The sequence below is a fragment of the Podarcis raffonei genome, chromosome 15, assembly GCF_027172205.1.
Source record: "Podarcis raffonei isolate rPodRaf1 chromosome 15, rPodRaf1.pri, whole genome shotgun sequence".
Taxonomy (NCBI): Eukaryota; Metazoa; Chordata; class Lepidosauria; order Squamata; family Lacertidae; genus Podarcis; species Podarcis raffonei.
Window position 1 is genome coordinate 32,036,803 of NC_070616.1, and position 11,867 is coordinate 32,048,669.

An 11,867-nucleotide genomic window follows, 5' to 3' on the forward strand; every position below is an offset into this window, starting at 1 on the left:
GATTAGTCCAGAAGTTGTGATTGTTGCAAAGATCGTTCACACAACACAGCGAAGTCTGCGACATCTTTTTTCCCTTATGTACAAAGCTGATGCACTTGTTAGTGCAACCCCGGTCCACATGTACAAAACCTGCTGTAAAGGGGGGGGAAACCACAATTTTTACATTTAGGAAAATTCAGCCATTTGCAGAGGATACATTCCTTCCCACTTCTTAGGGGGTGGGAGCAGAAAGGGAAACAAAGGTTATTTCAGGCTTACTGGAATGTAGCCTTAAAAATCTTTTTCAAATTCGTTGACCATTTCTGTTCATCAGCAGAGGTTTAGCTGAGTGAGGTGGCATGGCAGATTCAGCCAGCATGCTTTTCAATGACTTCGGTTTATAACTTTCTGGTTTTTTTGTTTTTTTTAATATAATTTTTATTGGCTTTTCAACATATATTATAAGACATTACAAACAACAAACACAAACAAACGAACATATAAACATGTATAATTTCATGATTTTTTTTTCTTGTACCCAATTTCAACGACTTCCCCATGCCTCCCTTTTCTGCATCCCTGTTTTAAACTTTTTCAGCAACCCCTGATCTAAATTACTTATAAATTCCTTTCTTTAACCCTTTTCTTTCCTCTTGTCCAATCATTTATCGCTGCAAATCTGCTATGCTTTACCCATGACATTTTAACACTCACTAATTTTACAACAATTTTTAAGATAAAATTTAAATTTCTTCCAATCTTCTTCCACCGTCTCTTTCTCTTGGTCACGGATTCTGCCCGTCATCTCTGCCAGTCCCATGTAGTCAATCTCGGTTTATAACTTTCTGTCTTCCACCTGGTAGCTGTCATTTTACCACCAACTCACAAAAGCCTTGACCTATGGCATGCACAGGGTGTGTGATTGCAGCCCAAACTATAATTCTGCATATTCTGCATGATTATGCAAAACCTATGCTTAATGAAAGTCAAGGAGAGGAAATCTATCTGACAAATGTTGGGAAGTATGTAGGACTGCCAGAATTGCCTTTGCAGATTTCCTATAAAATATAAGAATGCATTTCACAATCTCTTATCAGTTGTGTTTTATCATGGCAAATGGATGCAGTAATGTGCACACATTACCTGGCAATTTTTAAAAATCTGATACAGCTGTCAAACACCCAGGAGCCCTGTCACCAGATGTCTGACAATCCTAGAGATATGGGCTTCCTGCCTTGGCAGCAGTCATAAGGGTTATGTTGTGCTCTGGAAGAGTAACAATTGCCCCCTGAACTTACATTCATTAAGTTGACGAGCAAAGCAAAATTCCCAAGGTCCAGTGGTGCATTGCTTTTCAGGAACCATACATCCGTTGCTACTTGAAACATTTGGACATTCAAGGCATCTAAAATTTCGAGCTGGACCAGATAGAGAGGAGAGGAGAACAGTCAGAATAGGCCATGGCCATATAAAGTTTGAAAAGCAAACCATCCCACTAGATCAATGGCAGGGGCGAGCTCCCTCAATGAGATGTGCAGAAGAGTTCTGTGTGTTTTTAAAATGAGTGTGACTGCTTCTAAAAACTTCAGATGGCAAGTGACATCCTAAAAGAGGTACACTCTCTTTTCTCTCTCGCAGGAAGGATGTCTATTCTAAGGCAAGACTACAATGCATACACCACCTGAGAACAAAGCAACTATGCTTCTTGCTTAAAAGCTGTCTAAATGTACAGCCAGCAGTGGTGATGACTTTTCAAAACAATAACAACAGATCACTCTTTAATACAACTATTCTTTTTGCACCTTTAATTCTGATGGTTTCACTTATTTCTCTAGAATGAATGGTCTAATACAGTGGTACCTCGGGTTACATACGCTTCAGGTTACATACACTTCAGGTTACAGACTCTGCTAACCCAGAAATAGTGCTTCAGGTTAAGAACTTTGCTTCAGGATGAGAACAGAAATTGTGCTCCGGCGGCACGGCGGCAGCAGGAGGCCCCATTAGCTGAAGTGGTGCTTCAGGTTAAGAACAGTTTCAGGTTAAGAACGGACCTCCAGAACGAATTAAGTACTTAACCCGAGGTACCACTGTAAATCAAATTCTTCTCTCAGAGACTTTTGTCTTGGCAGGTCCCCTAGAAAGGGGTTTTGTTCTTGCCTTGGGCTGGATGATTCTTAGTGTCCCTTCCAACTGTACAATTCTATGAATCCTCTGTGGCTTACCTGTAACACAGCAGAACAGGACTAAGAATCCTATTGCTTGGCTATTTCTCATCTTGACCCAACCTTTACTGTGGGAGATATTCTTCTTCCATCCCAATGCAGGAGGCAGCTTTTCAAGAACCCCTCCCAGGAGGGAGGGATGGACTCCTGTCACATGGTCTTTATTAGCCAATAGGCTCAGGGGAGGGGTTTCCTGTAAAAGGTGCCCCTTCTTCAAACTCTTCCTTCTTCCTCACTCCTCTTATCAGAGGAGTTTCTCTGAGCTGGTTAGGGTTGGATTAGGTCAAAGCTCAGGCCTCTTTTCCAACTTGGCCCCTGGCACACAACTTTGAGGGGACGCATCTAGGCGCCTCATGGCAGGCTCCTGCATAGAGGCCAGATCTGCAGGACGCAAGCTGCACCCAGGCCAGGCCCTTAGAGGTGGGTGGTGGCACCATCTCCTTCTTCGCATGGCCAGTGAAGGGACACCTGCATGTGCCCCACCCTCTGGGGATGGGGAGCGAGGGGGAGGGTGCCACACCATCTGAGGGCACCAGTGGCACCAGCATCACCACGTCTTTCCTCCACCGGGCACCAGCACATGAGGAAGCTGCAGAGGCAATTTCCTTGGCGCCAGCCCAGTGCCGCCAGACTGACCAGTCCACTAAAGGGGAACAACATTTGCCCTGTCCCGGGTGCCAACAATCTACGGTATACCACTGCCTTTGTTGGTGACTATGTTTGTGTGTTTTGTCCAAACTGCGGGAGGCAGTGGAAGACAGAAGTGCCTGGTGTGCTCTGGTCCATGGGGTCACGAAGATTCGGACACGACTAAACGACTAAACAACAACAACATGTTTGTGTGTGAGTGCCTTGTCACCATGCTCATATAACCAGAGAAAGTTCCTTTGTTGTGCAATGTGGGGTATAGCCTTTCCAAGATTCTGACTTCCCAAAAGCCGTAGCCTTTCTCCTGTCACCCACACTCGCATCCATACATTTCCACTGAGTGAAAGACACTGCGTCATGCTTCTATCCATCCCCTCTGCTTAGCCAATCACAGCCATCTCTAAGTGCAGCACATCCCACCCGTGTCTCTCTGTGTTTTTTAAAAAAGGAAAAATCCCCAAAAGCAACCATCTCATATAGGAAAGGCTTGGGTAGGGCAGCAGGACCCTACAGTCATGTATAACACCCCCCTCTTTCCTCCTACTAGCTAATCAGAAAACATGAATTTCATTCAAGTGCACAGAAAATGAGCATAAACTCAGGCAGGACTATGGACGCCAACACAGCTATCATACATTTACCAATATGTGGTTGTTTCTCTTTAAAGTCTGTGCTGATCCCTCACTTTCAGGAAGTGGAATTCTCAGCATTAGCGTTGGAGGACTGCATCACAATATTCAGATAATTGCGAATTTTGAAGAATAGTTCTTTTTCCATTCTCACTTTGGTTCAGAATGTGTGAATCAGATGGATTCTGCTGAGGAAACCTGATCTTTAGTACTGAATCGGAGCAAATGTCAATCAGGTTTTCTCCAGATGAAGCTGTGCTCTGATTTATTGCTAAAGAGCAAGGAAGTTTTTAATGTTTGATCTTTTACTGTGCTTTATGTTTTTTAATTGTTGGAAGCCGCCCAGAGTGGATGGGGAAACCATGTGGGTGGCATATAAATAAATAAATCATCATCATCATCATCATCATCAACTATCAAGATCCCTGCTGACTAGCCAGCTTCCCAGGAGTAAGCAGACTCCCGTCATTTCAAGATAGTTTTTATTACAGAAACAAACATCCCAAGTGGAGCTTCACTCAGCAACAATAGATGCCCTAATCTTAATCCGAGTCCTGCTTCCAGCAGGATCTACGCCAGAATCTTGTGTGTCTGCCCCTCCCCTTTCACTCCTCCTTAAAGGTAAAGGTAAAGGGACCCCTGACTGTTAGGTCCAGTCGTGGACGACTCTGGGGTTGTGGCGCTCATCTCGCTTTATTGGCCGAGGGAGCCGGCGTACAGCTTCCAGGTCATGTGGCCTGCATGACTAAGCCGCTTCTGGCGAACCAGAGCAGCGCATGGAAATGCCGTTTACCTTCCCGCCGGAGCAGTGCCTATTTATCTGCTTGCACTTTGACGTGCTTTCGAACTGCTAGGTTGGCAGGAGCAGGGACCGAACAATGGGAGCTCGCCTCATCGCGGGGATTCAAACCGCCAACCTACTCATCAGCAAGCCCTAGGCTCTGTGGTTTAGACCACAGTGCCACCTGCATCGCTTTCGCTCCTCCTTAAGGCGTTGCAAAAGCAGAGTCAGAGAACTGAGAGTTTTCATCGGCTTTTCTATGCTGTCATTGGATTGAGCAGCAATCTTATCTGTTGGCAGCCTGGCCTCTCCTTGGCCATCATCCATCCGTCCCTCTTCATCTGAGCTAGGAGTGAGAAGGGAGGGCTGTGGGGTGCTGGCTTTGAAAAACAGTCCATCTCCCCCATCTGAATCGTCAGCCTGTGAACTGCTAGCTCGGAAGTTTGACCCTTCTGTCTCCTCAGTAGAGTCAGCCTAGTGGTTAAGAGCGGTAGACTCATAATCTGGTGAACCGGGTTCGCGTCTCCACTCCTCCACATACAGCTGCTGGGTGACCTTGGGCTAGTCACACTTCTTTGAAGTCTCTCAGCCCCACTCACAGAGTGTTTGTTGTTAGAGAGGAAGGGAAAGGAGAATGTTAGTCGCTTTGAGACTCCTTTGGGTAGTGATAAAGTGGGATATCAAATCCAAACTCTTCTTCCTCTTCTGAGGATAACTCTACTGCTGGGTCCTGGGGTCCAGGCCACATTCCTGACATTATCATTCTTATTTTCCAGGGAAAGTAACGAGGCTAGGGCAAAACCACTCAGACCCATACCTAGAAAGTGTGGAACAAGCAGAAAACCACTCGGACCCATGCTTTCTAGGCATGGGGCAAACAAAAGTCTGGGTGAGCCCTCAGCCTCAGCCTTGGATTTTCCGAACTTCCATAAATGAAGGAACTGCACAAAAGAATGTCTGAAAATAGGTATGAGTGAATCTGTCAGTTTTGGTTTCTCTTGTTTTTCAGGCTGAAGTAAAGTTATCCACATTCATTTGTGGGGGAGAAGGGTTGTTGTTTTTGTGAAAATTTCTCCTAATATACACATGTCTGTACGTAATTTTGCCCAATACGGTCGTACCTTGGATCCTGAACGCCTTGTGAGTCAAACATTTTGGCTCCCAATTGCCGCAAACCCAGAATTGAGTGTTCTGGTTTGTGAACGTTCTTTGAAACCCAAACGTCTGGCGCAGCTTCCGATTGGCTACAGGAGCTTCCTGCAGCCAATCGGAAGCTGCGCCTTGGTTTCCAAATGTTTTAGAAGTCGAATGGACTTCTGGAACGGATTCTGTTCAACTTCCAAGGTATATACATTTTTTGCAAAGTATTGCTCCCTAATCAAATGCATTTTGTGTGGTTTTTTCACTATCGCATGCATTTTAATGCACATTTTACTTTATTACATGCATGTTTGTACAAATTACGGTACTTAGCTGGATAACTGCTTTACCAAATTCAGAGAAGTGTGAGTTTTTATGGAGGAAGGCTGTGTTACAGTTCATGTGTTGTTTTAGAAAGTGTGAATTACATTGTTCTCCATTAAATGTAATGTGAATCAAATTTCTCCCCTATCCTTTTCAGCACATAGCAAATAATTTAATCTGTGGGGGAGCCTCCCATGATTTGCACTGTAGCAAGGCACTGAAAAACGTTTCCATGGTTTTCATGACACAGTTGGCTGAGGGGAAAAAACCCTGTAAGAATATTGTGTTTCTCAATTGCTGCATTTTATTAACAGACCAGTTCAAAAGCCAGAAGTTCTGAGAATCCACCTGATTTAACAAATCTGTCCCTGGTCAGTATTCTTTTTCCTTTTTATACTGTATTAATGGTTGGTCCAGAAGCTGTGGGTGTTGCAAAGGTCTCTCATACAGCACCGCATAGTTTCTTGATAGTTCTCTCTCGGTCTCTTTATACTATGGCACAGATGAGTGCAACCCCGGTCCACAATTGGTGAGACACCATCTGGAAAGGGATAGCATGTTTAGCATTTAAGAAACTTCACCCATTTGCAGAACACCACTTTACCAATTATTTTTAGTTTTATTTTTTTGAAGGAGGGAGCAAGAGTTGTACAAATTCTGGTGTTGTGTTTAGTACACCATAACAACGAAATTCTTTTAAAATCCATTGGCTCTCCTTGTGTGTCAGTAGAAGCTGGTCCTGAAGATACAGTTAGCTGACCTGGGTGTAGAAGCATGTTTCGAACTGGCTCCTGTTTAATAGTACCTATCCTGACACCAAGATGGGTGTCATTTCATCACTATGTTTGAAAGAACACAGTTCCGGGATTCATACGAATGCATCCCATCGGAGGTGCAAAGGGTGCAGGAGTTGGGGCCAAACAACCATTTCAGTGTGTTACTCATTTGGTATACTCCAAGTCATTATAGAGCTGTTGTTTAATGAGCATGCAAACCAAACCATTGTAATGAGATTAAGGGTTGAGCTGGATGACCACCAAGTCCTTTCCAGTCTCTTGACTGTAGGAATTAAGTATGCTACACTGGCCAAAACACTAGGACTGCTTGTGATTGCTTTGATGGCCTGTCAAAGAGTCCAGTTTTTCCTTTTGTGGGGTGATTTGCACTGATCCCCCAAGAGCAGCGGTTCTCAACCCAGATGTTGTTGGACCACAACTCCCATCATCCCTGACCAATGGTCATGCTGGCTAGGAATGATGGGAGTTGTAGTCCACCAACATCTGGGGACCCACAGGTTGAGAAACACTGCCCTAGAGTGACTGGCCTCTACGTGACTAAGGAAATGGCCATGGAGTTTCTAGGAGTGGGCTTGGCCCAACCAACCACCCTGGAATGTGCTCATTCATAGTGAATTTTGGAAGAAAACAGCTTGGTTAGTTGCAACCTGGAAATTAGGGAGCTAAGAGGAACTCTGGCAGATCTGGGGCATGTTTTTGGAGTGCTTAAAGCTGTGAGCCTCCATCTGTGCCCAACTTGTATAATGCAGTATGATCACATCGTACATGGGACTCGGTTCCAAGGGTTCTGAGTAGTCACAAAAAACATGTTTACTCAGACCCTTGGAACTGCACAATGACTAGCAGGTGGAGGGGACAGAGAAAGCATTCCCAACATTCCCAGAGCCTGTGCACCAAGCAGTCCTTGTGCCCCAAGTAAGGTGGAGAGCTTAAAAACTCTTTCTGCATTCAGCGATTCAAGTGGAGCCAGGACAAAGAGAGCTTTTAACATCTTTGCCTTGCTTGGAAGGAAGGTCTGCTCAGCACACTGGGTCCGGAACGCTTAGGACGCTTGTGAGAGATCTCTCAGGAACCTCGATGGCCCCATGAGATCTCGCAAAGGCACCCCCGAGCCTGTGTGCTTAGCAGACCTTGTCCAAGCAAAGTGGATAGCTCAAAATCTTGTTCGATGCTGGAAAACCGCAAGTGGACTCAGCACAAAAGGAGCTTTGAAGCTCTCCCACTCGCTTGCATTTAACTTGCACAATTTCAGCCAGACAGCCTTCAACAGGGGTAAGGTTGAAATCGCACAGGTTAAATGTGTGATTGTATGATATTGTGCTGCACAAAGCCAGTTGCCTGCAGGAAGTCCTTGGGGGGAAAACCCCAAACCTCTTTTGGTTCAGAGAATTGGGGTAAGTACAACAGAATCTGTTATCCTCTAGGAAATATTGGAAAGTATTGCAGGATTGGCAGCAGGGCCCATAAGTTGGAGTGAAGCAGCCAACCTTGGGGGAGGGGGAACCCTGCAGGGTGACCCCCCATCCCTGCTGCCACTGTGTAACCCTGGTAAGTGAGGCTTTGGCAGGGTGACTACGGGGTGGCAGTGGGGGTAACGGGGGGCAGTACTTTCCCATTATGCCTCAGACAGGATGGGCTGCCCCTGGTTGGCAAGCTTGACCTGACAGCTCTCCTGTGAATTTGACAACAGGTGCTGATTATCTGGGGAATTTTAGCTTCTTGTGGAGCTGTGTAAAGCATAGGAGCCCCGTCAACTGGCAAACATATAGGAAAGGGCTGTCTGTCTGCATAGCAGAGTGTCATAGAGAATGAATACAGGCATCGCATATGCGTAGGATGGAAGCAGAAGCAATGACAACATAAGAAGTATTTTTAAAATCTATGTGAACATGGCAAAGATGACAGGAAAGAAGTGTTCAAGGGATGACATGGACTTGGAAGAATAAACTCCCTATTTGGTCATCTTGAAATATCATATGTTAAATGGCATTGTGGTCAGGATTTAATTTTGAGCAGCAGATGGAAACTAAAATATAATAGTAATGAAATTACTGTGGAATAGCTAATGTAATACAGCATAGAAGGGTGGGCTTAACACCACCATGGAAAAAGGCTGGGGACAACTTTTTAAAGTATGTATTAAATTTAATGTTAATTTGTTTTTTTTAATGAAAATCAATAAAATTCATTGACAGAGAAGAAAAAGAGAATGAGTATTTTATGCTCTCTAAGAATAACAGCCTTCTCTGGATTCACCTTGGGTAGTGAGACGAGTGAAGCAGATGTTCTGCCATGGGGAACTGCACTGAGTTTCAGGCACCATGCAAGAGTTATCTTCAGCAACACGTTTACATTCAATGCATGTGATAGCTCCAGCTGGGCAAGATGAAGACACAGGGGAAACAGTAAGCAATTGGCTGCTCAGAGAATTTGCCCGATGGCCAACATTGGAAAAGTAACAAAGGAAATCCCCTGTGTTGCAAAAACAGACAAACTTAAGCAATAACAGGCAACACGTGGCTAATAATATACTAACAAAATCAACATTGTATGAACAAAATTAGAGAAGGTAGTCAATCAATATCACAGAGGCAAAGAAACCTTTCAATAGTCCCAATCCTGTAATCATGTGATAATAGAAGCTCCAAGCGTAGCATTTCTTAAACAGAGAATATGTAATAGAAACACAGCACTGTTGCATGAACAAAATTAGACAATATAGTCCATCGGTACTGAAAGAGGCAAACAAGCCTTTCAACAGTCACAATCCTGTAACAATCCTATAAATATAAGAATGACAATCCTGTAAACATAACCAATCATGAATAATAAATACATACCATATGAATGGTCCTAACAGGTACATCAAGTAGCATAAGATCAGCACTCACTAAGGAGTGTAGAAAATTGATACTAGGGGCCAAATCTGAGGCATTATATAGGCCATCCTGAGAGTGCTGAGTCATGTACAAATTCAGAAAATTTAAAGATACATAGGAAATGGACGTGCCTGTCTCAAAAGCAACACATCAAGCTAGGGATCAATGTGCATTAGGGCTGCAGTGATTAATCCAGTAAAGCATTGAATTAACAACAACAAAAAGTTCCCTTGAAGAAATGAGCAGGAGAGTTTTATGGTTTTGTTTTTTAAAATTAGTAGGACTGCTTCTAAAAACATCAGATGGTCAACACCATCATAAAAGAGGCTCATTTCCTTTTCTCACAGGAAGAATGTTGAAACCAACACAAAGCCTACTAGGATACATAGATGCAGTGGGTTTTTCCCTGGGGGTACTCAAGGGTATTCAGCGCCGGCACCTCCCACCCCCCCAAAATGTTGAAAGTGTGGCACTTACTGTAACAACTTCAAGGTGAGTTCCAGAGCCATTTCACCCTTTTTTAAAGCACTGCACAGATGCATCATTTAAGAGCAAACAAACTATGCTTCTTGCTTGAGAACTGTGTTTACCAAGCTATGTGTCAACCCTAAGAGATGAATTGGGGTAATTTATGGATCTCTCCCCCCGCCAGTCAGGATGCATTGTCAGTAAGACCCCCTCCCAAACATCATATCAGAGCCCCCACAAACCTTTGGTCACCCTGTGCCCTGTTGTTTCTGCAGTTCTGTATCACTTATACCTCTGTATTGTCATATATTTCTATTTTTCTCTATGTTCGTGGGCTTTGCAAAAAGCCAAGATACCCAAAATGTCACCTGCTGAACACTGAAGAACTCTGCTACATTAATTTATGTTAGAGCACAGCAGCGGAGAAGTATCCCACCCTTTTAAAAATCTACTTTGTTCCATGTGAGGAGGCAATAGTGACTGGTTCATACCTCTGTCAATGTTTGCAGGAAGCTTCCCTGATAATAATCAGTGTCAGGTTACCTGATAATAATCAGTGTCAGGTCACCTCCTCCTCCGAGTGTGCAGAAATAAAACAGAAACATTGAGAGGATGTTGTGGGCTTCAAAAAGAAAGAAAGGGGTGGAATGGAAAACAAGACAACTCCAGGAAAAACCCAACTGCAGCTGATGCTTACTTCAGGAATGTAGTAAGGCGTGGAGAGAAGTTCTTTGGATGCCTCATAAAGTAGTAGCAATAAATGATAACACAGCATAAACAACAACAACAACAACAACAAGGTAAGAATTTCATTATATACCCAGGAAGCAATGCAAGCAAGATTTAAATATCAATTTAAAATTGAGAGGCAACCTTTTCAGACCCAGTACCCACTTTTAACCCAAACAAGACCCATTTCTTAACTTCATATAATATATTTGCAAAGTGGCACTGCTCCTGTTGCAACCCAGATTGGGTCAGGCCATGACCCATAGTGGAAGACCTGTGCCTTTGCTTATCAAGTGACCAGCACAGGTGCTGGCAGCTGTAGTCCAAAGTATCTAAACGGCCTCGGTCCAGTATATCTGAAAGAGCGTCTCCTCCCCCATCGTTCTGCCCGGACACTGAGGTCCAGCTCCGAGGGCCTTCTGGCGGTTCCCTCACTGCAAGAGGCCAAGTTACAGGGAACCAGGCAGAGGGCCTTCTCGGTAGTGGCGCCCGCCCTGTGGAACACCCTCCCATCAGATGTCAAAGCGATAAACATCTACCTGACATTCAGAAGACATCTGAAGGCAGCCCTCTTCAGGGAAGTTTTTAATATGTGACATTTTAGTGTATTTTTCATCTTTGTTGGAAGCCACCCAGAGTGGCTGGGGAAACCCAGCCAGATGGGCGGGGTACAAATAATAAATAAATAAATAAATAAATAAATAAATAATAATAATAATAATAATTATTTAGAATGCACTGGGTTGGCAAAGGCTACTCTCTAATGTTTTGTTTGTATTGCATTTGGGACATACCTGTGTTAAAGCACAGCCAGGCTAAGATGCCCATTTCCAAGGCCTTGTTCATCCTGAGTTCCTTCCTCCAAGCAACAATGGAAGAAAAGCCAAGGACCTCAAATATAAGGGGACAGTGCGAAGTGGCAATCTTTCTATACTGGATGATGGGAAGAACAAAGTGGGTGGATTTCACTGGCCATCCTCCTTATTATTAGAGCCTTATTATTGTGGGCACTGAGCATGAAGGACAGCAAGGTACTCATGTATTATCTGAAGGTCTGTCATGTTCCTGAGGAAGAATGGTGTGGGTGGGTGTTCCTCACGGTGTCTGAGGCCTTCACTCTTCATGAGGCTGAGCCAGAGTTGAGGCCAAGGATGGACCTCAGAGATGAAGTCAAATGAGCCCAACAGTCCTGGAGTCTCTCAAATGACCACCCTGAAAATGTGGTCTCTTCCAACCACAAAGTTCTTTGATACTATGGTCATCTTGCT

At 44.1% G+C, this 11,867-nt stretch overlaps 1 protein-coding gene across 1 annotated transcript; it reads right to left on the bottom strand.

Annotated features, from left to right (window-relative positions):
• Positions 1-6,007: 6,007 nt before the first annotated feature.
• On the bottom strand, positions 6,008-11,607 carry LOC128402923 (toxin 3FTx-Lei1-like). Its single transcript, XM_053367374.1, has 3 exons — positions 11,394-11,607; positions 8,780-8,899; positions 6,008-6,267 (listed from the first exon to the last, which is right to left on the bottom strand). The coding sequence occupies exons 1-3, from the start codon at positions 11,443-11,445 to the stop codon at positions 6,128-6,130; spliced, it is 312 nt and encodes a 103-aa protein (XP_053223349.1). The 5' UTR covers positions 11,446-11,607; the 3' UTR covers positions 6,008-6,127.
• Positions 11,608-11,867: the final 260 nt, after the last annotated feature.

Bases quoted from the DNA above. Each gene is read 5' to 3' on its own strand.
- LOC128402923 (XM_053367374.1), bottom strand. From the start codon at position 11,445: ATGAACAAGGCCTTGGAAATGGGCATCTTAGCCTGGCTGTGCTTTAAC. The intron at 8,900-11,393 runs GTATGTCCCAAA...CATCTTGCCCAG, and splicing joins CTGGCTGTGCTTTAACACAG to CTGGAGCTATCACATGCATT. The intron at 6,268-8,779 runs GTGAATCCAGAG...ATCCCTTTCCAG, and splicing joins CACTCGTCTCACTACCCAAG to ATGGTGTCTCACCAATTGTG.